General features: G+C 41.3%; 1 protein-coding gene across 6 annotated transcripts in view; it reads right to left on the bottom strand.

The window, feature by feature from the left end:
• The window catches only part of PLPPR1 (phospholipid phosphatase related 1), a 167,726-nt gene that overhangs the window by 18,567 nt on the left and 121,982 nt on the right, over window positions 1-27,177 (bottom strand). For 5 of the 6 annotated variants that reach the window (XM_040090656.2, XM_058424128.1, XM_058424129.1 and 2 more), the window contains exons 3-4: window positions 22,186-22,374; window positions 3,589-3,721 (exon numbers count right to left, since the gene is read on the bottom strand). In XM_040090656.2, coding sequence (XP_039946590.1) covers window positions 3,589-3,721; window positions 22,186-22,374 — 322 coding nt within the window. Of the gene's footprint in view, window positions 1-3,588; window positions 3,722-22,185; window positions 22,390-27,177 lie in introns of those variants that run through there. The other variant, XM_040090660.1, reaches the window with a different exon arrangement.

Genomic DNA, 27,177 nt, shown 5'->3' with positions numbered 1-27,177 from the left:
TGATAGCAGCTGAACATAGAAAGACTAAAGCCTTGACTGAAACCATTCACTAAAATATTTTATAATCTCTATTTGCAGTACAAAGGATTAAGTAGAACACAGAAGCAAATGCAAACTGGAACAATGTAAACAAAGTGCTGAATGTGAAATTACAAGCCAGAACGAATAAATACACCAAAAGCTGCGTAAGCTCAAGTTGGGAGACAGGGAGAAGAGGCATGGGCCCAGGAAACAACCACCCTTACCAATTTCTTTCTCAAAGGTTCAGCACATAAACAGCAAGTTTGGGCATCAGAAATTGATGATAGAACTGCTGGGAAGGGTGGGGAGATGAGGGAGGAGAGATGATGTGCCTACACTAGAGTAGTGCGGCAGCAATATATTAGAGAAAAACTGTTCTGAAGCAATTGCACACCACCCGTTTGACCTCAGAATCTTATAAAAAGTCTGTGAAAGTAAAAAAGATAAAGAGGAAGATGGAGCAAATTGCAACATACATTAAAGTCTGTAAGTCTGTAAAAGTTTCCAAGCTAAGCCTTCCCCCCCCCCCCCCCCCCCCCCCCCGATAAAGAAAGTGGTTTTCTAAATTCAGGGAGCATAGCGGGTTTTACTAATCTAGGCTGCAATAAAGGACATGATATACACTGCAGCAAGGTGAGAGGCAATCTTTTGCCACAAAAGCAAATGTCAATCAGCATGAAGGGTTCACATCTGGGCCAGGAAGCAAGAAGAAATTGTGATTCTGCTTCATGTAGACAAAGAATCAGGGAGAGATTTAATACAAAGCTCAACATTCAGAGTCATTCAGACTAAACTCAGGAGGGGAGGCTCTTAGAAACAGATGTGTGCTGAGACCTTGAGGAAAGAATCAACAAAAAGGAGAGAATCAACAGAGAGCACAATAAACAAGATAGCAAAAAACCAGAAAAGAAATACAGGGCTTTGTTAGCATTCCAGAAATGCTGTAGTTTGTTTTGTTCCACATTCAAAGTGCAAAAAAGTCCTTAATTCTGTATACATGAAGGAAAAGTAAGAGAAGGAAAGCTCAAATCTAGTAACTAAACCCAAAAGATTCAATGGAGATTGTATTACAACGGTCCTTGTCCTTCACAGGACCAATAAACAGCTTGAAGTTTCCCTTTTTGCATCTCTTTCCTTGCAAAATATAAATGAACCTTCAGTGAAGTATTTACAGCTTTCTGCTTGTTTTGTGGAAAGCACATTTAGGTTACAATTCTTTAAATCCCACCTCAACCCAGGAACTTCCATTACGGAGTCGAGGGGGAGAAAAAGCCTCTTTGCCTTTCTAAAATTTGGGACCAGCAACTCTCAAAAGTTTTCCATGCTGTGCCTTACGGACGGCAGTGTTCCTTTTTTCCTGACAAAGGAGAACCTAGACATATTGCAGGATTTTTCTCATCCTTTTGAATAATATAAACTGTAATGCCTTATAAGGCAATTTTCCAAGGAGTTAAGTAACTGCTTTTTGTAAGTATTCATTAAGACTTGCTCAAACGTCTGGGTATCAAAACTAAATTCGCAGCAAACTATTTTGTAAGAAGCCAGACTGCTTGCTAGGGAAGAGAACTTAACCTGCAAGTGAACTTAGCTAATCAACTCTGTAACTTTCGGCCTCAAAGTTTATCAAGAGAAGGCACACACAGAGAAATCTGTGTACCAGCAACCTGATTGTCTTTGCACAGCCCAGCACCTGGGAAGCTTCATTTTGGAGTAGGCAGCTGTATGGAGCTAACTTCCCTGGATCATCCAGACACAGGGTACAGCTGCTCAGCCCATGCCATATTTTCAAAACACAGGTGAAATGCAAAATGAAAACCACACCATTATCTTCAGTTTCTTTCATAAATTATTTCATACAACAAATTCTACTTCTCTTGTTTCACTGCAAAGGCAGGGAAAAGGTTTCAGAAGAAAACAAGTACACAGCGTAGTTTGAGACAAGGCAAAAACTTCAAGCCTTTTCTAATAATATTAACTTCATTTTTCTCAGGAAAACAAACACAGCTGAAAAGCCAAGATTCATTTCCCTAATATTCTTTATGTTCTACTACTCTCTGACAGTCCACTGTCTCATTGCTACCCCTTTCTTTTCCACCAGACTAGAAACAACAGCATGAATGTTTAAGAATAAAGATAACTGTAAAAAAACATACTGAGCAAATACTTAGCCTCCATGATTTAAGGACTTCTAGTGCTGATCTCACAGGCAAGAGTGTTTGATTGGGACTTTGCAACACGCCAAATGTGCTAGAATAGTCAAAAAGCCTTGAGTGGCCCAGGGCTGGCACCTCTTAATGGCAGTTTGCTATCCTTCAATAGATCCTGGAAGTTATGTGAAGTTCAAGTTCAAGGTAAAAGTTTTACTTTTAACTGCATCTCTGTGTCTTTTTCTTCCCACCAGCAGCACATAGACCAGGCCTGAGTAACAAAACACAGATGGTTTGCTTCCGCCACCATGGTGGCAGAAGGCACGTTTCACTCTCTACCTTCCATGCATAAAGCAGGAGGCACAGAGAGAGCTGAAGGAGAAGGAAAACCACAGTTCTTACTCCTTTGCAGCATATATTTGCTGATGATGAATATGCTAGCACAGGGTAAGACCTCCAACTCTGTGCTCTGAGGAAGTACCCCTGTCTGCAGCCAGGGATGTGCTCCATGGAAGCAACACAACACTTGCCACATCCACAGCAGACATTTTCATTCCAGGTAAAGCTCAGAAATTCAGCAGCGACAGAGAAGAAGCACCCTAGATACTTCAAGATTTTTTACCCCCATTGTTTGTTCTAAATCAGACCATGAATTGGAGCTCAGCTCTCTATGAGAGGCAGTGTGGGAGAGTCCTTCACTTCTGAGAGTGCACAAAGAAGGCAATGCTGTGATGCTCTGTGGGGAAAACACCTCTTGGCCAGTGGGGAGCCACCTGAGGAGCTACTGACCCATGCCATCAGCCAGGCATCCCATCCCATGCATGAACTTGAGACTCATCAACACTGTGAAGAAGGTAAAGTGGTTTGCAAGCACCATATAAAGCAATCTCCGAATGGTTAAATGACAGAACTTCTTTTCTCAGCAATTAACTCAATGAATGCTCAAAGAAAAAGCAAATACTATGAAAATAATAATATTATTTTGAAGTGAGCTCTGGGCTTTTTTCTGCTGTGCTCAGCTGAACATTATGTGGCAGAGCTATGGATGTTAAAATTACAGCTGAAAAGAAAGATGCCAGATAGATGAGTTGGTGAGAATAAATTTACAACTAAAATGGGTAGCTCACATAAACTAGCAATGATGGATTTACTCATATAAGGATTTGATTGGTATAACCTTTCTTTAAGGGTCTCAAAAAAGCATTAAGTTCAGCAGAATATGATCTAAACCAGCTCCAGCCAGCATGATATGGCAAATTTTGAAAGTTACCTTGGAAATCCCGAGGGGACTATCCCTCTAAGGTGGAAGATGCCTGCAAAGATTTCACAGCTTAATTAATTCTGTGATGTACTTTGTCAGGGTGTTTCATCCTAGTTTGCAGCAAGCAGGGTCCAAGCTTGCAGTGCACGGGATGCTTACCTATAAAACGTATTATTCTTCGAAGCAGTGGGTTCAGGTAACAGCACTCTCCGGTCAAAATAGTTTTCTCTTGAATAATGAGTGTTTCTCGGGTTGACTTTATGAAATACATGGATATCTCACCAATAAAAATCTGCCAAGGAAAGGGAGAGAAATTACATGAGCAGACATTAAAACAATGGTGGCTAGTTCCACCCCACAGACAGCGCTACATCTTTCCCCTCTCCCCTAGCTGCACTATAAGCTGAGAAATGCTGGTCAAGCCTTGGCCTTGATAAGCTGCACCTGGACTGAGCCCCCCTTGAGCTTATCAGAAACACTGTCTGAGCCCAGGAACTCTGCTGTCTAATGAACACCTGCTTTTTCACAAACAGCCATGGAAACTTATTTTTCTTGTCTGAATAATAATCCAAGGAAAATAATATTTTTGTTGTTGAACTTTCCAAAAAAGCTACCAACTTGAATTGTGCCCAGAGTGGAAGATTACCATAACTAAAGACAACTCTCTTGTGACTCTCTAAACAACGGTTCCAAGTGAGATCCTTTTTGAGCTCTCAGTTCCCAGAAGATAAGGGGATATGTGTATCTCTCAAACACTGATAGTTGGATGGCCATGGGTCCAACCAAGGACTGTTGGGAATAACAGACCAGAAATGTTGGTAATAACCAAGGATTGTTGTTATTAAAACACTGTGAGAGAGATCAATATTTGACTAAATGTTCTATTATCAAAAATGAAATCTCCACAGAACCACTGATCATGATGTTAGCTGGGCTTATGTATTACAAAACTGTATATGTATATGTATACAAAACTGTATGATTTGAACATTCATGCTTTCTATAAATGTAATAGCTGCTTCCCATAGGAGTAGGATCATTATTTCTTAAGCACCTAGAAATAAATTAGCTCTGTTGCACTGAGGCCTATCAACCCCTCACTAAAGCTGGACAGAATTTAATCACAGGTTTTAGAAGCAATGACGGTCCACACACAGCAGGAACTTCTGAAAATATCACCTATTATGTTCTGTCAGCAGGCTTTAGAAAGACAAACTGGGACTCTTTTTAGAAAGACAAAGAGTTTGTAATTAAAGTCTTTAAGATTAAAACAAAACAAACAAACAAACAAACAAACAAACAAACAAAACCCAGTTGCCTGAAGTGGAAGAAATGAGCTTTTAAGGGGAAGCACTCAAAATTATTAATTTAATGCGTTATTGCAGGACATACACAAGAGAAATCCATAGTGTCAGGGAACAGTCAGAGAAATGCATAACAGAAGTGTTTGTGTACATACACATCGGGTAGCACAGACACCCAGAGTCAATATAAATGTCAAGGAAGTCACCTTAGTCCACTCTGACTGCTGGAATGGTATGTCGTTTCAAAGGGCAACAATTTATCCTTATTAAGCCAGATGAGCGTCCTTATTGATTACCGACATTCAAGCCAAGGATGCTCAACCTCTTTATAATTCTGCCCATTGATGGCAAGAGATGTTGAGCTGTAAAATGCATGTCGATAATGGCATCTGGAGGGGAGCTGATGCATGGGAGTTGCCTTTATCACGTTTCACTCCATCTGCCCTTAACAGAATTGGCAAGAAGTTCAATAAGCTCAGCTCACTAACAATAAGGCTGGGAATTAAGAAAAATACCATCTACACTAAAGCAGTTTGAAAGTGACTCTCTGTTTCAAACCATTTATTATTTGAATTATTATAATGTTCAGAAGTTTGAATTACTGCTTTGGGTCTCCGCCTGCCTGGGGCTGTACCTACACACTGAGAGACAATTCACACCCTGAGGGAATTCTGCTTCATGAACACAGGGGCTACTCGACTTTAAAATATCCTAAAGTTTTCAAATACAAGAGACTTATGTATTAAACATACTTACAGTACTCCTGTAACAATACACCCATCTTTAAAGTTCCTTTACATCAGAAGTTAACAGAGTATTTTCCTGCTTTAATTGATGTGGCTTTTCTTTAGAGAGACCCAGATGACTGTCAATGGCAAAAGGCACAGAGCCTGCTCCCTCGCCGGGGGGATATTATGGCTTTATTCTCGGGTCCTGCCCCCGCCGGCCGGAGCCCCTTTAGCTACTTCCCCTTCTCCCCTGGTGCCAGAGAGAGCCCGACCCCGCCTGTCCCAGGGCTTTTTCCCAGGGGGCAGGGCCCAGAGGCAGGGACAGGCCACTGCCCCATCAGGGACAAGGTGGGACTGGAACAGAGCTGGGTTACATTCCAGTGTGAGGGCTGGGCACAGCCGGGCAGGGACAAACCTCGTGATACAGTTTCCAAGGGGAACAGGGAAGAAAACATTACAAATCCAATATAAAAATGAAACACAAATATAAACCAAATTAATGCACTACAACATTATTCCCATCTTTTTTTTTTTTTTTTTTTAAATAAATAAATAAATCTAGCTTTCTGGAACACTCCTAGGAACTCCCATTTGCATAGATTAGTTCCACTTAGATTTAGAAGTAAATTTTGCCAGGCTGTAAATCTGTTCAATTCTGTTCCATTGATTTAAGCAGAATTATCCCAGATTTCCTACAGCATAACAGCTCAAAATTTGATTTTTTAAAATGAATACTGTCTTCATTTTAATGCAGAGTTTAGGTATATGACAATAAAGCTGTGTTTGTGTGGTGATACAAAGTGATTCAGCATAACTGAACCATTCTTGTCATGTCACCTCTGGCACTGAACTTAGTTGCTAAAATTTGTTTTCCTAGATGGGCTCTCTAGAAAGTCAACTTTGCTGTTTCCTAAAAATTCAATGGGCAATTGGACACCTGATTCTGAAAGCTAATCTGTCTATATGCAGCTGAATGTGGTCTGAACAGCTCTCAAAGTACTTTGTTTGTTTGTTTGTTTGCTTTTTTTCCCAGACAGTTATGAAATCAAGTAACTCTACTGATCCTCATGATTTAAACCCTGATGACACTGCATGAGCGTCCACAGGGTCCACATCTAGCCAAGTAATCCAGCTGGCCTCCCAGAATCAATCACCGGCACTACTGAGTACCTCAGCTCCTGCCAAAACAGAATTAACACTCAGGAATGGTTACAAATCAATTCTACAGCTGATATCTAAATATAGGTTCTATCTAAATATGGGTGGTGAAAGAAAACAGCAAACTGCTTTTATTTCCATTTGGGAAAACAATGCAAGGTTAATGAATTTCTGTATCCTACTGGCTTAATTAGAGAGTAGAAATGTCAGGAGATTTGCACTGGTTTGAAAGTACAAGTGATCTTCAGTCTGGCACAGTATAGGTAATAGGGAAGCAAAGGTAGTGCTTGGGATGTATTTTTATTCTTGGTTTCTTGAATGCAATAGGAGCTCTTCTGCACTGAGGACATATTGCTTGAGAACTCTTTCTCACATTCCATTTCCTATTACTAGCAGGTAAAAGTAAAAGATGGCCCAAAGCCCCAGTATGAATTAGACTACCTTCCTAGCAGTCATTTTTCCTCTACTTATTTCAACCTCTTCAGTGAGAAAACTTCCTCAATTTTCCCTGCCTTCCCATTACTGGCTGTGTCACCAAATACTTGCCCCTCAATGTTCAGCTCTCAAAGCCCTCTGCTGCACATGCTTCACTTATTTCCTGGCTCATCCTGACCTAGCAGATGATAAAATTATCTGTCTATTTTCCTCTTCAACAGTCTTTTATCCAGGATTGTCCTTCAGCTGACATTTTCAGATAGTGAAATATCTCATCTTACCCTCTCACATTCTCAGCACAGCATTAACGCCTGATACTCTCTGCACTCCTGTACACATTACTGACAGTTCATAAATTTAATTATCAATTTAATCAACAAAATAATGGAACTATTGCTTTTAAAGGGACATGGATTTTTTTTTTTTTTCTATAGCACTTTCTGATAAGTTCACACAAAGGATCATTTGTGCAACTTTGCTAATTTTTTTATTTATTTATTTTAATAAACATCAAGAAGACTTCTTTCTGTTAAGATAAACTAAAACTATCCAGGAATGTGTCTGTGGTACAACCAAGAACATCTGCAGAACAGTGGCATCCTGGACCTGCTGTCCTGTGGTAATTGTGCAGTGGGGTAAGGGTGGGGAGCCGACTTCAAGAGTTGTATTCAATTTAGAAGAGTATTATTGATGGTGCTGACAGCCATGGATGGGACCAGCTTTTAACCCCCTTTTTCCTTTTATCAGTTTTTCACATTCAGGACATTTGCCTTGTGCGGATGCTGACAGCCTGGTTAAAGAGAAATTTTCAAGTATCAGGTAGCAGGAGTCTGTGGGAAAGCAAGTCAAATAACTTTCCCATGCATGGATAAGCTGTGAGGAAGGAATCCAAACAATCTAGCACCTGCTGTTTCTCCCACTTGTTTACTTGCAAGATGTTAATGAAGGGGTGTTGCCCCTAATTAGCCAGTAATGGTGAGAGATGTTGGTTCAAGGACCAATCATGTCCTGCTCTCTCGGAACAGTCTATAGAAAGATGTGATTTCTAATAAACTGGGCTCTCACCTTCTGAGAAGACCTGAGAGTCAAGTGTCATTATTCAGCTGTCCCTAATACAATAGCGACGTCTGGTGACCTCCAAGATTTGTTTCAGCCAAGACTGACGATCGGACTGTCTTCCTGCTCTCTCCACTGAGAGTTGTATAGCAGTTTTTCCCCAGCACCCTCCTTGAGAGGGCTGATCTCTACAACAATGGGGTAGTGGAACTGGCCCTGAGAGCTGGTGTGGGATGAGCCCCCAACAAAGCAAGAGTTTGTATCCCGGGACAAACCACTGCGTAAGCGGGCTGCTGGGGAAAGGTTTTCTGAATGTGGGGAACCAAAATTATACAGAGAACGGATTGTGCTTTCTGTGAAGGCTTCGCAGCCAAGCAGCAGCCAGAAATTGCTGTGTACTCCTCTCCCATTGCCTCCCTCAGCTCCTCCTCCTCTCTCTGCATCACAGTTGGCCGCAGAATGGTCTCCGCTTCATCAGTGACCACAGATGACACGTACCCTGCTTTTGCCGGACACTAGCCCGCCTCAGATCCAGCTTCAAGGTTTGATTGACTCAGGCACTAATGTTACAGTCATCTCCTTCCCTGTGTGGCCTCCTATGTGGCCTTTGGCTCCTATAGGACTGGCCATCGCACAGTTGGGAGGCACAATACAGACCTTTGTGAGCCAATGGTCTGTGCTGGTCAGAAACACAGAGGGACAGGAAGCTGCGATTCAGCCTTATGTCACTGCAGCTCCATCCAGCCTCTGGGGGTGGGATGTACTAAGAGCCTGGGGGAACACAGAGCTGCAGTCGGCCTGGGTGGGCTGTGGAGGTTGCAGTTTCACCTAATGATTGCCTTATGTCTTTTAATTTTTCCTATATCTGTTTTGATATTTTTCACGTGTGATTCTTAATATTTGTTCTGCTGTGTTTTCTCTTTGTTTTTTTCCCTCTGCAGGTGTTTGGGGGCAGGGGGAGATGGAGATGGACATGGCAGCTCCGAGAGGGCTGTGGCAGCAATCGTGGGTGCTGCCCAGCAGACTTTGTTGTTTTCCCTGCAGTGGCTGCAGGATGGAGGTGGCCAGAGTCTCTTTCTCTGTGCCCAGTTCCACCCCCCTTTCCCCCCAGTGGCTCTGTGGGACCCATGGGGTGGAGGCACAGGTGCCACTGCAGTGTTAACAAAGAGCAAAGTGGCTGACCTGGCCATGGGGAGCCGGGTGCAGCCCTGCTGCTCCTGGGCTCTCAGCTTGAGAGAGACGGCTCCACCTGGGAGAAGCAGCAGTGGCCAAGAATGGCTGTGAGGGTGGGGCCAAGGGGAGCAGCAGATCAATTTTCACTCGTCTTTCCCCTGCTCCTGCATCACGCACTCCTCCTCTCAAGAAAGCTTTATTTCTTTACAACTATTAATGCAAATTAAACTGTGATAGAATCAAACAGAGTTAAGCTTCGCTATATTTAGGTCAGAGTACTGTTACATGAGTTTGCTCTGGTATACAGATGTTAATTTTGTTGATTTGAAATTCTATTAAGGTAATAGAGTTGTGTTTGTTTTTTTTTTTTTCTCTTAAATTTCATCTATATTGAGCTTAAGTGCTGTTTAATTTAGACGTCTAAGTTTTGTTGAAAAATGCGTGCCTAAATTTCAAAGTATAATTATTTTTAGAAAAAAGGTGATGCCAACTGAAGCAGCTGTGATGAACGGCTGATAACCACCTATATGTGAATAGAAGAAGCTGCAGAATCTCTGCTGTTTCATCTTCTACAAATAACACAGAAGACTCAGTGATGATTCTATATAGTAGCTGTCATTGGTTGTGCACTATTTCAGTGTTTTTCTGAGTTTCATTCTAAGGTCATAAGTATGTGACTGTTTAGAAGACTGTTATCTCCATGCTCTAAGATGATTGCTACTGATATAATGATTTCATGATGTGAGTTTTTTGCTTTTATGATACGTATTGCTTATAAGATATTATTAGTGTATTTATAGCCAGCTTCTTGTACTTTGCCAGCTCTTTGTGTGTAATTATCTACAAGACACCTGTCATTCTGGGATTCTTTCTCTGTTTCTTAATTGATTATGCCAGTTTCTGCACCGGCTCAGTGATTTGACCCAGTGCTGTCTAATGATTTTTAAGTGTTTTTCAGATTACCAAGAAATGTTATTTGAGCTTTATAGAAGGCCTCCTCTGACCTGAGGGTATTATGATGCTGCTTCAGTTCTGGTTACAGAACCACTCCAATAGTTTGGTGCGTTCAAAGCATCCCTATCTGTGGTGGACGGAACCAGACACACCTATCCTGACAGAATTTCAGAGGGGACCAGTTATTAGAGGGTTCAATTAGACTTTTCTTCCAAGATTCTTAGGAACCTTGTTTAAAAATATGTTTAGGGAATTCTCTCCCAGTTAGAACTTGGGCAGTGGCCAAGCCTTAGCTCTTCCTGGATGGGATATTTGCCAACAGACCCAGATGTTTTCTGTCCAAAAAACCTAGAGACAAGTCATTTTGGCTTGGTAATTTGACCCTCTAAGTATGGCAGCTGAATCTGTTCCTAGAATGAGCTTGGAGATCATTATCTGGAGATGATTGTCCAGTTCCTCATTGATCTGCAACAGTTTTCAGCTGTTGAAGATTCTGGGCTGATGGTATAGTGTTAAGGGATTGACAATCATTGTATTTCACATGTGTAATTGTGTTTATTATCTGCCTAATTTCTGATTACTATGAGTTTTGTTTGCTCCATGTGTTATTTTGCCTTGATGTTTTATCCTGTTGTGAAAAATGCATATTATATGGCTCTACGCAAGACATTTTCTATATGTATTATGTTGTATTAATTGTTAATGTTGTATTAATGTTTTGGTAGTATAGTAAATATAGTTTTGTAGTTAAAGTGTAGTTTTTGTGTGCCAACCACAGGAAAACGTAACTCTTTCTGAGAAAAAAGGAATTTCCTACTTCCTTATCAGAAGAGACCAACTCCTCCTGCCTCTCTCAGCCTTGAGAATGCCACAGAGATTAAAGGAAAAAAAGTGAACTAACCAGAGACGGTTCTTTGTTTGAATAGAGTTTGTGCATCATGTATGAAATATATGAATATTCAACAGGCTTTTAAGAGATGGTCCTTTGTTAGCAGGGGTCTTTCTTCAGAGCTTTTTGCTCGGGGAGGCACCCAGACGTCTGTAACTTTGTTTTTTATTGTCTCGTATTGTCCTAACTCTAATTGTTCAATTTTTTACTCTAATTCTATTTTTATAACCATCTTATTTACTATTAAACTTTTAAAATTTTAAAAACAAGTGATTGGCGTTTTTCACGCTATGTATAACCACAGACATATATCTCATTTTTAAAGAAAAAGGGGAATTTGGTACCCTAAGAATGTTTGAATAATACAAGATGTACTTAGAACTTTAGACAATAGATGATTCTGAATAATGCAACATTTATATTAGAAATTTAGAAAAAGAGTTATCAAATCTAAATTTTGATTGAGTAATAAACAACAAAGCCTAATAGATTTATTAAGTTAAGGAGAAGATATACCTGTGTTTTACCATCAGCAGGTTTAAAGCAGTCACTTGTTCAACTTGATCAGACATCGACCACCTCCAAAGAATGAGGCCCAGTTAAAAGGAAAATCATTGTACAGCCTTTGTGGCCAGAACAAGACCACAAGATGGGCTGCCGAGACATAGTTATGTCTGGAAACTACACAGGCAATTTGACAACAAAAGCCCTATGTCAACATCATGGTATTGTGCTCCTCCTAATCTTCTTCAGTTATTCCTTGTTTCAGGATTCAAAAAGACATCCAGTGATGTCAAGTATCAACATCTTCAGCTGACGGACTTTTTCCTGAGTTTCAATTATTTGAACTTTAAAGCAAGAGTCATTTATTGTAAATTTCCAAAAAGGGGTAATTATACTTCTGCATGTAATATCTCACGTGCCTTTAATTTGCCTTTGTAGATACCAAAGCATACAAAGGTTATGGATTTAATTTGTGGTGATTGGGATAATACAGACTTTTGGGAATCTAGTTCTATTATTTATGCATTCTTTTTAGTGTTCTCTTCAGCCCTGAGGTGGTTGCAGCTCAAGCTTTACTTACACAATTGAGTAGATCCCTCCATTGTTATCTCTGTTTTCATTACCAAGACAGATTTTTATCCTACAGGTATCACTGGCCAATGGAGTGAACAGTGGTCTGATCCTTTGAACATCTTGGAATGGGTCTTTTTGTCCCATCAACTGAAAAAGATAGTACCCACGTTGTTTGAATTAATTGCTCTTTTGATAATCAAATGCCGTCAACAGTGTTTGCAATTGGTGGCGACTTGTCCTGCAGGAACTATTCTTCCATTACAGCAGGAACACTTTGAATAGAGCTTTGTTAACAGTGCTCCTTTACAAAGTGTGCTGCAAACCTTTTCAGGGCAGATTGCTTATCAGTTAAGTTATTGTAAGTTATTGGAGTTGGCAAAATCAACTGACTTGTCTTTGTGGCCAAAAATAGTCACGTGTTGGTGCAAGGACCTGCTGTCTTCACTGACGGCTCAGGAAAAACATGGAAAGGCATTGTTACTTGGAAGGATGAATCTAATTTGCAGGTACTAGAAGGCCATGAGTCAGACTCAGCCCAGTTGGTTGAATTGAGGGCTGTTGCCAAGTCATTCCAGCAATTTCCTCAAGAACCCCTGAACTTGGTCACTGATTCTGCTTATGCAGCAGACATAACCAAACATTTGGATTGTTCACTTCTGAAAGAAGACAATAACGTGGCTTCATTTCAGTTATTGAAAACTTTGTGGTGTGCAATTCAGGCCTGAATTCATCCATATCACAGCCTGCATATTCAGAGTCACAACAATTTACCAGGTTTCATAATAGAAGGTAATGCCAGGGCTGACAGGTTAGCTAACCCTGCATGGGTAGCACCTCAGACTGACAAAATTGCACAGGCTGAAGCATTGCATGATTTTTTCATCAAAGTGCACATACTCTGCAGAAGCAGCTTCAGTTAACAGCAGCTGAAGCTCATGATATTGTGAGAATTTGTGCTGGACTGTCACGGACTTGCTTCACCTTTACCAGAAGGGTAAACCCCAGAGTCCTAAAAGCCTTGCAGCTTTGGCAAATGGATGTCACTCATCTTGCTGACTTTGGCAGACTTAAGTACGTGATTATTGACACCTTCTCTGCTACGTGGGCATCTGCTCATACTGGAAGAAAGGGTCGCAACTGCCCATTGGAAGCTAGCATTTGCAATCTTAGGTACACCTTCTTCTGTGAAAACTGGTAATAGTCCCGCCTATGTCTTGCAAAAGACGCAGCAGTTTTCATGATTATGTGGAATATTGCATGAATTTGGTATTCCACATTCTCCAACTGGTCAAACCATTGTTGAATGTGCTCATGGAACCTTAAAGAATATTCCAGAGAAACAAAAAGGGGGAATGCCTGGAGAAAACTCACATGGTCCACTGGGCAAGGCTCTATATACAATTAATCACCTTATAGTGGCCCAAAACTCAAATAATCCTGTCATTTCAAATTACTCTCTTTTGTTGCAGTCTTCTGGCGAGACACACCTGCCTCGAGCAAAAGTCTGGGTACGGGATCCAACCACTATAAGTGGGAGGACCTGTGTAAGCTCATCATTTAGAGTCATGGGTATGTATGCATGTGTTTCCACAGATACAGGAGTATGGTGGATACCTGCAAGGTGGGTTCACCTTGACTTTCAACACCAAAAGCAGGACGGGGCCAACAGGCAACCTTTGAGTGATGATCAGGATGTCGATCATCAATCAGATGGTCCTTCTACAAGCAGAGAATGAGCATTCTATCTTTCTAGAGTAGTGAATGTTGACAAGTTAGACTGCCAGTTCCTTGAGCAGAGGAATGCTGTTTTGTTTACTGTATTAGAGGCAGTAACTGACCCCTTTGTCCATTGCAAGAATGAACAACAAGACTTGATGTTGGTGCATGGATGTGATTATGAAGAGTTCAATAGCATATGCTAGAGAATTTCCCCGATCATTCTAAGTCAGCGTCTGATTCAGGCTTTGTTTAGTAACAAAAAATTATTATAGGCAAATTATTAAAGAGACGTCTTGTGCCGTGTTTGTTCTTCCTCCTGCGAAGGGCCCTGCAGGAGACTACAAACGCTGCCTTCTGCCTTAAAACAAAAAGGGGGAATTGTTGATGCCTGGTCAAAGAGAAATTTTTCAAGTATCAGGTAGCAGGAGTCTGTGGGAAAGCAAGTCAAATAACTTTCCCATGCACGGATAAGCTGTGAGGAAGGAATCCAAACAATCCAGCACCTGCTGTTTCTCCCACTTGTTTACTTGCAAGATGTTTATGAAGAGGTGTTGCTCCTAATTAGTCAATAAAGGTGAGAGATGTTGGTTCAAGGACCAATCATGTCCTGCTCTCTCGGAACAGTCTATAAAAAGATGTGATTTCTAATAAACTGGGCTCTCACCTTCTGAGAAGACCTGAGAGTCAAGTGTCATTATTCAGCTGTCCCTAATACAATAGTGACAGCCTTGTACCTCAGTTCAAATGGTGTAGCAAAGCTGAGGACGGTCTTCCTTCTTCACTCCCCTTCCATGCTTTTGCTTACTTCTCCAGTAGCCAAAATATTTCTCCTTAGACATGTTTGTCCAAACTCCCGTGCATGTACAGTGCCAAAATCTGGTTCCTCCTGTGCTACAATCCTGCTGCCAGTCTCATCTCAGTTTTCTTCACTTTGAAAACCCACTACAGTTTCACTGCAACTCAAGCTGCTCACCTCACTTCTCCAGTGGGATCTGCCCTGGCTGTCTCCTCACTGTCCCACTGCTGCTGGCAGAGGCTGCACTTCATGTTGGAAAATGTTATAAATGAATATTATAAAGTTGGCTTTTCACAAATATTAAAATGAATGCTTTACGTATAATGTGGGAAGGTTCTACTGTATTGATGTAGTTTCTTTTATTTTCTGCTATAAAAGGGCTTAGAAATGGTAATGTGATGAATGTATATATAATTTTTAGGTTGTAGCACAATATTAAGTTAGAAACTATGTGAAGTAAGATGCTTTTTGTAGCTAACCCAGAAGAATAGAAAAGATAATCAGGAAATTTCCCACTTTCTTGAATTATCTGGATAAAGATAATGGGGAGAGACCCCCCCCAAGGCTCCAAAGGTAGAATTTCTTGATCTTTCTGTTATCGGAGAATGAGACATGAGATGACTAAGAGGTGCCACCAAGAAATTTATCTCCAAAGAGTAATAAAATGCTAGATTAGTAAAATGGAGGCAGGTTTTGGGGGGTTGAAACTAGAAAGGCATCGGAATTCAAAGGAATGTTTGAATAATGCATTAGGATCTTTTGAATATATAACATACCGATCCTTTTAAACAGGTGTTCTGAAAGGGTAAGGTGTGTTCTTGGCTGAATGCCAAGTCACTGGGCTGTAATTAATATTTTGCTTTACTCTGTCTCTTAATTGTCTTTTCATTAAACTTTTTATTATTACCAAAAAAGTGAACCTCTTTTTTTTCACAGAAAATATCCTAATTATAATTTTTATTTTATAACTTTTGTTAGTTTTCACAGAATCACAGAATGAACTAGGTTGGAAAACACCTTTGATATCATCAAGTCCAACATATGTTTGTCTTTGCCCCAGGGGAAGGGAATCAGAGTTTTTTTCCACCGAACTGTTCCATCAGGTGAAGGCCTGATTAGCTTAACATCTCAACAGACTGGGAGCAGCACAGAAGATGCACAAAACGTAACAGCCAGCAGCGGCCATCAAGGGCTATTAATAGACCATCAATTCCAACCCCTCCCCCAACCCTCCCCTCAAGATAGAAGAATGAGGACCTAATTAGCATCAGAGGTGAAGATATCTGTAAGCAATAGAAAACCAAACAGGAAGAACTAAGTAACTTGGAACCAATGAACATCTATGTGTTTTGACTGTAAAAAGTTTGTGAAAAATCTGGTAAAAATATGTGTGTCAACGGATGATTTTTTCTGCAGACCCAGGCTACATGAGGATTAAATTATTTTTGTTGCACATCCTGGCCAGAACAACATCCAGGCTAGAAATAAAGTAATGCCTTGATTATCTAACACTAAAAACGTTGTTGAAGGGTTTTTGTTTTTCCTGCAGTTTTGGTGACACTCACCATCTTCCTGCCTCCCCTTCACTCACTCACTCACTCACTCACTCACTCACTCACTCACTCACTCACGACAAATGTGAAAACACCATTATTGTAATTTTTTCACACTTCCAATGAACACTGGAGCTGTGTGGAAGTTCCCACCATTTTAATTTCAGCTGCAATTCCACATGGACAAAGAAGAAGGAGCACTAGCCAAGGTGCATGGAAGAGATGCTGGATGCACCACTGTGCCCCGAGCTTGGGACTGCCTCAAGTCTGTCTCTCTGAGTAAGTCACTTCCTTCTTCAGCTTTTCATGAAAAAATACAAGTGATGTCATTTCCTATCACAGCAAGACAATGGAGTTCCTATATTAGGGAGAATTATGTGAAGTGTAGACATGATCTGTCTTTCCTAGGTATTAACTTACTGTTATAATGATTTCTGTGAGCTTTTAAATCCTTCAACTTGTTTACTGTAACAGCACCCTTGTGATACAGTCAGTTCTTTTTAACACCACTACACTGAAACCCCATCTAGGGACATGCTATAACACACAGAAATCTCTGCAGCAAACAAAATTGAACTTAGATCTAGGGACATCCCTGCTCTCAGTTCTGGGCAGGTTTCAGCAAGCTGTATGACATTTCCCAAATCCTGTGCAAGGATGCGTTTGGCTGCATTTTTAATGTCACAAATAGAAAGAACCAAAATAATCAAATCTCCAGCATTCGAATGGCAGCAAAAGGGAGAAGCAGATATGAGGAAGGCGCTGGCTGTGAGACAAGCTGCATGCAGAGCACTCAAAACCAGAGAATAGCAGCAGATGAGGGTTAATCAGCCAGTTTCAGCATGACTCCACACTCTCTCCCTGAGAGAAGGAGGACTCTTCACCAAAAGGTGACCTTTGCAAGATGTTCCAGCAGATGTTTCATCAGCACTGGCTTGAGCTGGGCCAGAAGCAGTTCTGCCCTTTTGCACTGTGGTGTCTCTGAGGTTTGTATCAGAAAGGCTGCAATCAGGAGAGGGATGTTCTTCAGGCCCTACATGGGAGCTCATATCTTCAAGGATGGAGATCCTACAGCCTCTGCTTCAGTGTTTGCCTACAATCATGGTTAAAGTTTGCCTAATTTTTAATCTATTTCATTTTTTGAAGCCGGTGTCCATTGCAAGGTTGTCTCTCATGATCTGAACAGTGTGTTTCCCTCTTCTCCATAGTCCCCAGTAAGAACATGGCTTATATTGACTTTAACTTACTGCTGCAAGTTCCTTAATTCCTTAGATCTCCCTCACATTTTGCCTTAGCCCCTGAGGAATACTGATCTGCCATCCTATCTGCTACCCTCAGGACCCAGTATTGACACTGTGAAGCTGAGACACACCATGGTCAAACCCAGGTGGTGTTGGGGGTTAGATTTGTTTCTTGTTTACTTATAGAATTTTCCCCCATAAGTTGTTAGGAGACTAACTACTTATGGGTGCTTGACCAAAACAAAGAGGTAGCCAAAAGTCAGGAGGGGGAAGATCACACAAGTTTTTGGGGCAGGTGAAGGATGGGGCTGGATGGCAGCTATGCTCTTTTGCTCTCATCACTGGAGAGAGGACGGCCAGACTGTTGCTTGCTATGGGAGGAGTTCACTGTCACCACCAAATCCAGTCCTGGGAAATCTAGCGTCATCTGCTGTGTGCCCAGGAATTCTGAGCTCACCTCCTCCTGCCCTGGTGGAGCTGGGCCAGCCCTGTCCTGCTGTTGCTGCTTCTTCAGCACTGCTTTGAGGTTTTTTGCTACTCTGAGACCCCGCATCCCCCTGCTCTGCCAGGACATCCCTGCCATTCCAGCTACCACTGGCAGAGCTTCTGACATATCTCATCCACCAGCGCAGGATTTTCCACTGTTCCAGCTTGGTTCTCTCAGAGTCCCAAGGGATCAGACTGCCCCAGGCTTTGTGAAACAAAGCCCCTCGAGGTTCCTGGTTCTGTTTATTATTAATGCTGTAGTTGTTGTTGTTTGTTTGCCTTGTTATACATACTAGTAAAGAACTGTTATTCCTATCCCCATACCTCTGCCTGAAAGCCCCTTTAATTTTCTAAAATGTAATAATTAGGAGGGAGGGGATTTGATTTCTTCCATTCCAAGGGACGCCCTGCCCTTCCTAGCAGACACCTGTCTTTCAAACCAAGACAGGTGGCAAATGCCTGGCAACATTTATATTGGGAAAAGGCACCATTGAAGACAAAGGGTGGCTGAGGGCTGCCTCAACACCCTCCCCAGACAGGGCCATGACCCAAGCCTGCCTAGGTGGGCAGAGGTCTTCCCTGATATGATCACTGTTTTTGACATTCCTGAGGATGATGTACAGCTGAGAGCTCCCTCAGACATTCTTGTCTTTGCCATCACACCTTGGACAGGTGTTCTCAGCCCCCAGGAATCAATACTGTATTTTGCAAAACTATACAAGGCAAGGAAACAGTGTCTTCAGCTGAATGTTGCAATGCCAGCTCACGTTTGATTTTCCAAGGATACAAACTCAATAGGTTCGATCTGCAGTCAATTACTAACCCCATTCTATTTTGGAGTGGGTGGTCATTGTTGTTTCATTAAACAGTTGTAAGTGCTTTTCCAGAACAAGAAAATTTTTGTTGTTGTTGTTTTTTGTTTGTTTGTTTGGGGTTTTTTTGGGTTTTTTTTTGGTTTTTTTTTTTTTTTTTCAAGTCAAAGGGGTTGAAATCCACAATTTATATTCTAGTCTGCTCAAACCCCAAAACGGTCTTAGTGTTGTGCTCAAAAACCTACTACACTGTGGTAAAAATGTCTAAAAGAATTATACTGAACCTCTAATGAAGAGAACACATTTTCCACAGCCCTGCATTGTTCCTCATAAACTGGCTTGTGGCTGGCACCACCATAAGGTCCCAGAGACACTGTCAACAGAAGTGCCTGAAAATGTTGTACCAAACCAAGAAAGTGTATTTTTATTCTTCCAGAATGGTGGGCAAATAGCAGAATATAAACATTTACACAGGGCACACCTTTGCCTCACTCCTTTGTATCCCAGCTCCTCATTCACCACCTCACGACCTGAGCCATGGCAAGACTCCAGAAGAGGAAGGAAAGTCACCAACTGGCAGAGGACACAGCCTGCTGTGCCAGCACATGAGTGAAGTGTGGTGGACAGCAGGCTGCGGCTTCTGGCAGCACCATCACCAGCAGAGCCTGGTGATTCCTGCCTGAAGAAGTTGGGAAGGAGCTGCTGTAACAGAGCTCTGAGCTGCCTCAGACCTTCTTGGTTTCCCTGGCTGCTTCTGCTGAGCAGCCACAGGGGAATTATGCAAGACAGACAGAGATTCCCTGACTTCCCTTACAGAAACAAATGACTACAGTAACATGGCTGTGCTAAGCAAAAGCCAATGAATCAAGACAGAAAAGGAGAACCATCTAGAAGAATGATGTTTGAAGTTTGAGAGGTAAGTGCAGGTTGTAGAGAGAAGTTGGAACAATTTCCTCTTGCTTTAGAACAGTGTAATTCAACTTCTAATTCATAATCAGACCAGTTTGGTTTGACTGATTCCAACATTATCTGAAAACAAGTACTCCTTTGCACAAATTCATAGCACTAGATAGTTAACATATTACATGTAGGCTGCTACTTCCAAACTGAAAACAGAAGAAAAGAAGAACATTGGGAACAGTGCCCTTGAACCTTACTGTTCAGTATTCGTTTCAGTGAGCTGGCTCTGCTCCTAAGTCTCTGTTTCTCTCCAGTGAATAGATAAATCACATCAGATGAAGCAGAGCAGGCAGCAGTGCTGAATTCTGGAAGGATTGTTCAGTACCAGCTGGGGAATTGGCTGCTTTGCAGTAGCCTCTTAATAGGGAAAGCTAGTCTTCAGGGACACTGATGAATGTGGTGGAGTCATCCTAGAATATTTTTAGGAAAATGTTTCAAAAACAACAAATAAAACTACATAAAACCAGGCCAGTCACATTTATTTTGCCACTAAAATGCAGGGAAATGCATATACAGTGGTACCAACCCAGAGCAGCACTTCTGAAAAGTGCTCTCAGAAATAAAACACACTAATTCATTTTTCCCCATGCCCACTGTTGTAGCCAAATGACAGGCACACAAAGATATTCCATTAAGTTGACAAAGATGTTTCCTTTTGGCTTGCAAGCACTGTAACATCTCACAGCTGTGCTGAAATCATGGCTTTGAGTCCTCCCTAGACCTGTGTGCACAGACCTGCAATTAATGTTGCTTGTGTCTCAGATGAGGGAGCTTGTAGAGATCCCTAGGATACCTTCCATAGTTCCAGATGCCCTTTTGGAAAGTATTATGAGCTAGTACCTTGTTGCTCCTGGGTTCCACCAGTAATCACTCCTTTCATGTCACAAGGTGTCAGGACAGTGGTAATGTGAAGGCAACACAGAGAGATCAGATTGCTGCCACATCAGACCAACCATTTGCCAAATCAACCATTTTGCCACTAGGAAGTGAAGTAGTAAGTATTGTGCAGAAAATAAACAAGTAATTATAAGGAGGGACTTGCATCACCTTTGACTTAAGTCATATCTTCATGATGGATCTGCACAATGTTGGTGATACTTCCTGACAGCAAAGTGTAGGGAATGAAGCTACAACTTAATTGACAGTGAATGCACACAATGCTCCCTCCCATGATGCACAGTTGTGTGGGTTCTTTTGTTTGTGTGGAGGTTTTTGTAGGTTTTTTTTGAAGAGTACAAATCATCATGGTCTAAACAGAAATGGCTGCATTTGCTCCTAGCACTGAAATCCTTGGGACATTCAATTGGATCAAATATCTCTTCCTGGGCTGTAGACAGACTGAGCGAGGGGCAGCACCCATTTGGGTACACAATGACATACTCTGAGTGGACTAACCGGCAGGGAAGTGCAATACAAAGTTTAGGGAGAATCTGAGCTCACTTTCTCTCACATTTATAAGCTTTTCATGGATGACCATTGTCAGAATTCGATCTGCAGAGTCAGTTACAGAATCAAGCAAAGTGTGAAAATACTGTGCCTAGAGAAGGCACCTCACAAAAAGGTGGGGATGAGAAATAAAGTGAAGTTACCCCTATAAAGATACTGTGAAGAGGACTAGTCACGAGGACAGAGAAATATACCTCTGACATATGCCCTAGTTGAAGATTAGCCCAGTATTAATTAATAGGACACAAATTATTGAATTATGTATTAATAATACAATATGCAAGTTTCTGTGTGGCAAATGGAAAAGGGCTGAAGTTTTGCTAACCAGTGACTGCAATAAATTATTTGGCATTATATGTACTCAGCTAATTGAATATTTTCATCTGCGTAGAACAGCTACTTTGCAGCTTACTGGCTGAAGTAAAACAGTAAAAGTAGTGAAGAAAATCTGGTATAAAAAAGTTAAGTGACTGTCAAAAAGAAAGATATTAAAAAGAAAAAGGAATCAGCATTCATATTTTACTTTGTATTTAGCATCCTTCTCATTATCTAAGCCTTTTAAGGCTATCAACAATATTTTTAATATAGCAGGAAATATCCTGGATATACTGCACATCTGACCCGGATTTTACTTCAGGTTTATCCTGTTTCCTTATTTCCAGTAATACATAGCCTTTGCATTAGAGCCTCTCTGGAGCCCAGGAAATTCACAACTAATCAGTGAAGTAAGCAAGCCATTGTAAAAGGCTTAACAAGCTCTAACCCTCAGTCTTGCATTGTGATTACCTCAGAATAATTACTTCTGGAGATAACTGATGAAGATCATATTCGGCTGAGGCAAAACGGAGATCCAGCTAAGTGTAAATCAAGTATAGCTGAACAGGGAGGCAAGGATACAAAGAAATCACAAGACTATTGTTATTATTTACTAAGTGGTCACAGGAATTTCAAGTAATTCCTCATACTCACAATCGCTGTCGGAGTTGAAGCCAGCACACAGTACAGCACAAGTGGAGAAATGAAGCTCTCATCCTCTGTCCCAGGGTACGGCTTCATCAAATTGCCATCCTGACAGAAGAAACCTTGGATATGCACCTGAAAAGTGTCAGTGTACTCAAAGTAGTAGGTGAGCAGAACAGTCCCAGCCATGATCACGAGCTGAAAATAAAGCATAGTCACAGAGAGGCATTAGTTGCTTTTTGAACAGATGCAGCTGTGCCTGCGAGCTACTCTAGTCCTGTGGACCATCCTCCCTTCACCATCACTCTGACAACCCATGCCACAATAGTGTGTGAGTGTGTGTGTGTTTCTGTGCCTTTGCTTTGCAACATCTGTTGCATAAACCTTTTGGCAAATGACACTAATGAATGCCTCAGATAGGAGTGGGTCCAGGCCGCAGCACGCAGGGAGACAACAGCTTTGACAGCTCGACATTATCAAAGAGCATGTGAGTGTCGGCACAACAGGGATCGATGGCTGCGTCAGGGCAAGGGGCAGTGTGAGAGGAGACAGCAGCAGTGACAGCTAAAGCCTGTGCTCAGTGGCAGGGAGTGGGAAAGGATTATTACAAAGCCTAGAGGAAGCTAAACCCAAAACACTTCCCTGATGCAGCACAAGCCCGTGCTGGAGAATGTGCATGTTACGCTTATTCAGATGAGCCCTCTGTGTCCCAGATGAAGATGCATCCAGAGGAACACTTCTCTCCTGCCGCTTACCTTTCCCTGAAGCTGCTTCTTTTGAGTAAAGGTTTAGAAATCTACTCAGAAATCTCTGAGCAACCTCTGGGGACTTCTGTGCACTGCCTGACTTACCCACTTCACTACAGCCACTTTTGATAGAACTGGCTTGAGTCTGAAGCTGCATTTATATCACAGATATGAATTGCAAGGAGCCTTTCTGGTCTCTCTTTTCATAATTTGTGGCTCCTAAATGGGTTGGTTGGAAACTTAGCAATCCACAATTTTTGTATATATCCACAGCATCATGCTCCCACACTGTGGCTTTAGCAACATGTCACAACAACCTTACCAACTGTGTTCCTAACCTCACGTCATTAAAATAAGCAGATTTACTAATTCTCATTCTCCCTCTGCACACTGCAAAGAAAATGTCCTATTACAGTCCTCACCCAAGACAAAAATAGTAATATTGATTTATAACTGGTTTCTCATTTAGGGGTAATGGTGCTAAAACTAATAAAGGGTCGATTCATGTTAGGTATAAAGATGATGTATTTTACAATGAAGACAGTAAAAAAATGGCACAGATTGCCCAGAGAGGTGATGAATACCCCATCTCTGGAAGCGTTCAAGGTCAGGTTGGACTGAGTTTTGAGCAATCTGGTATAGTGGAGGGTGTTCCTGGTCATTGCACAGGGGTAGACTAGCTGGCCTCTAAAAGTTCCTTCTGACTCAAATCCTATGATTCTGAATTGTGACTACAGGATCTGATTCAAAATCTTTATGAAGACTAGTGCCACTACTGTCGTTATATAACTATTTTTTGTCATTATAACTATACAAGTTATCATGCCACACCACAGAAAAAAGTGGAATAACCAATTCTCGGTTTTAGTATTTTGCCTCCAAGATCTCTGCATCAAAACTGTACTGCTGCAAGATTACCTCAAGACCTCTGAAAATTAATTTTGGAAATTCCATCTCCAAGATATACTTGAAGATATTCATGCACTCCTCTGGCACATCCCTGCACCCACAGCCAGCCATTGTATATTTGAGTAAGAATTGGACTAAAATTAGGAAAAAATAATGAAGTCAGATTAGTCATTGATGAAAATAGAAGACTAAAGAGCCCCTAAGAGGCTGAGGTGGGGAGAGATCTTTGGGGGTCAGTTGGTCCACCCTCCTCTGCTCAAGCAACCTTGAGCTCATTGCCTAGGACCATGCCCAGATGGTTTATGAATGTCTCCAAGGATGGAGTCGTCACAACCTCTCTGTGTCACTTGTAAGGTAGACTTAAAAGAATGTCACAGTGAAGCCATATTTGTGACATTACATCCCCCATTTTTCACCTTTAAAATTAACCATCTCATTTTGTAGATGTATTATTTTCAAGACTCCATACCTGACTCCATACCCAGAATAAATTTTCTTTTTAACAAACATAAAGCAAGATCCTGCTATCTGTGTATTCCCTAGAGATCTTTACAGCAGCCTCGAGGAGTACAAACACAGTCCCACAGCTAAGAACACAGGAGTTAATTTACATCTGAATTTAACTCCTTGAGTAGCTATAGATTTTCTGATCAACATGGGCAACTCAGCTTTGTTGTGTAATTAACACCAGAGAAAGACAATCACTACCACTACTCTACCTGACATGCCCAGATAAACACATTGGAGATTACAGGGTTCTTGGATATAGAGGTCTTTAAACTCAGTTCCAGCACCTAATATGACCCGGGCTGTCAAAAGCACTCTGACCCACTCTTCCTACCCCTCAAACATACTCCCAGAAAAACTTCAGGTTGCCAGCCCCAGCTGGCAAACACAGGTAAATGATAAACCATAAATGATACAACAGACAGCTGGTTTTTCTCCTTTTACTCTAAAACAGAAAAAACAAGTTACTGAACTTTAAATCTTCTTTGGGTGCCATACTGAAAAAACATTTTTCAAAAAATAATGTGTTTTGATACAGGAGGAAAATGTTACTTATCCCAAATGAAGTCTCTAGACAGCTGTTCCACAACTAATCTTGACCTTTCCATAGTCAAATGCTGACTCACTGCTGTGCAAAAACCCCTCCTGCATATATAATACTGCTCTGGATTGACTGACTCCACACTAATATTGGCCTAGAATATCACAGATCACAGAATGATTTGGGTGGGAAGCTCAACTCATTCCAATCTGCTTGCCATGGGCAGGGACACCTTCAAAGATGGTCTTGAGGCATCTAAATAATGAACACAGTCCTGTTCACTTTTGCCATGTTTCTGTGTTTTGTCCTTCTGAGAAAGGAAAAAAAAAAAAAAAAACACAAAAACCACAAAACAAAACAAACAACCCCCCCCCAAAAAAAAAAACAAACCCAAAACCAAAACAAACAACAACAACAAAAACCCCACCAAAAAACAACGTATAATCTATTAAAAGAGATTTGAATTGTGGACACATTGTATCCTGTTGGTGACATCCACCATCTCAGGAAAACAGCAACAGCAGACAGTAGAAATTTGACCTCTAGCTAAACAGACCCTACCATATCCCAGGGGATGGCCTGAGATACAGAAAGTACAGTCAGCTACTACCACAAACAGGAGCAAGATTTTTGGTGCTCGTACAGTCAGCAAAGACCTGACCACTTCTGTGTTGCAACTTCCTATGCCTCATCTTGAGTAATCACTTCTACAAGCAGCTTCTCAGCAAAATGCAACCAGAAACTTACCATTCTCCCTTCCCTTTTTCCTTTATACATGGTAACTATTTCATATATGTTTAAAATGAGTGAGATAACTGGCTGTTTGTACAGGGAAAATTCTACTTGTAGCTGCTCGCCAGTGGTAATTGGTGACTGAGGAATGATCTGGTACAGATAGCAAGCAGGTGCAAGTGCTAGAAGGGGTCAAACTGGCCAGAAGCAGGGATGTCAGAGGCAGCAGGGTGCCCTGCAAGGCAGTAAACTTTCCCTGAATGCTGGGATAAAGAACAGCTGCAGTGCCACCTTGTAGACATCCTGTAATATGTGCACTCCGGGGTCCCAATCAGTGGCCCTGAATTTTGTAGCCTTTTCTCCCTTTTCTCCATTTTCAGGTTTACAATCATTGAAGGAAGCAGGGAAGAAGACCACATAGGCCGAATTAACCTGAAGATACAAAGCATCCCATAACATAATTCAGAAACACCGTGTAATGCTAACATTTTACAGGGTTTTAAACTAATTTCCTTGAGTTTACTTGTGGAAAAATTAAAAATGCTCAATAACTTCAGAAGGGCAGCCAATGAACAGAAGGCTGCTAATAAGTCTAAAGTGCTTAACAGCCTCCATTAGCACAGTGTTTAATTGTGTCATAATCCTTAATATTTATCATCACTGTTCCATTATGAGGTACGAAAATGCTCTTATCACCATTTTACAGAAAGGGGACAAAAGCTGAGGAGATAAAATGACTGCCCTCAGGTCACAGCAGAGTCTGTGGCTGAGCCAAGATTTATCTTTCTTCTGGACCAATTTTTTTTGGATTAGTCAATACTCTACATATGAAAAGGCTCAATGATATATATGTTTCAGTCCCGATTGTGTAAAAGCCCATTCATGATAGTGTTAAAAAACCAAATTGTGTATCTGATTCAGCCTCATTTAAAATTTCCTGCCGAATTTAAATCAATCTTGAGAAGCTGGACTTAAGCAACTCGGGTGTGGTTTTCCCTCAGTAATTTAAATGGATTAATTATGTAACATTAACATCCCTTGACACACCATTAAATTCTGCCCTGCTCTAAGAGTCCACGCTGATTCTGCCCTTACAGACCTTTCTGTCACTGCACACTCTTGCTCCTCTTTAACCTGTGGGCATTCTCTGCATACAAAAAAGTCACTTTCTTATGTTCAAGACATAGGAAGCAAGTATTGCAATCTTCTTTGGGCAATGGGTTATTGTTTGATGTAATCAGGTATTAATGAAAGATTCTGCACTGAGTATAAAGAAAGAGATTCTTCACAGTAAAGCAGTACAGTTAGTTACAATAACTCTAGGGTACTGATGTACATCCAGAAATCCTCCTCTTCATCATAACAGCATAGTCTCTGACAGCAAAATTCAGAGAGCAATAATATCCAAATAAAATTATTGCACTTCTAAGTAGTGGGACTGACATCCCACACTGTATGCACTCTCATAATCTACTGCAAAGCACTTCCCCATATCCTCAACAATTGGGAGATTTTTTTTTTTTAATACTGTTACTCACAGAAAAGAGGCCCCTCTTCTGCAAGCAA

Source organism: Hirundo rustica, chromosome Z (genome assembly GCF_015227805.2).
Source record: "Hirundo rustica isolate bHirRus1 chromosome Z, bHirRus1.pri.v3, whole genome shotgun sequence".
Lineage (NCBI taxonomy): Eukaryota > Metazoa > Chordata > Aves > Passeriformes > Hirundinidae > Hirundo > Hirundo rustica.
The sequence above is the reverse complement of the archived record's forward strand: the minus strand, read 5'-3'. Positions and strand labels throughout refer to the sequence as shown.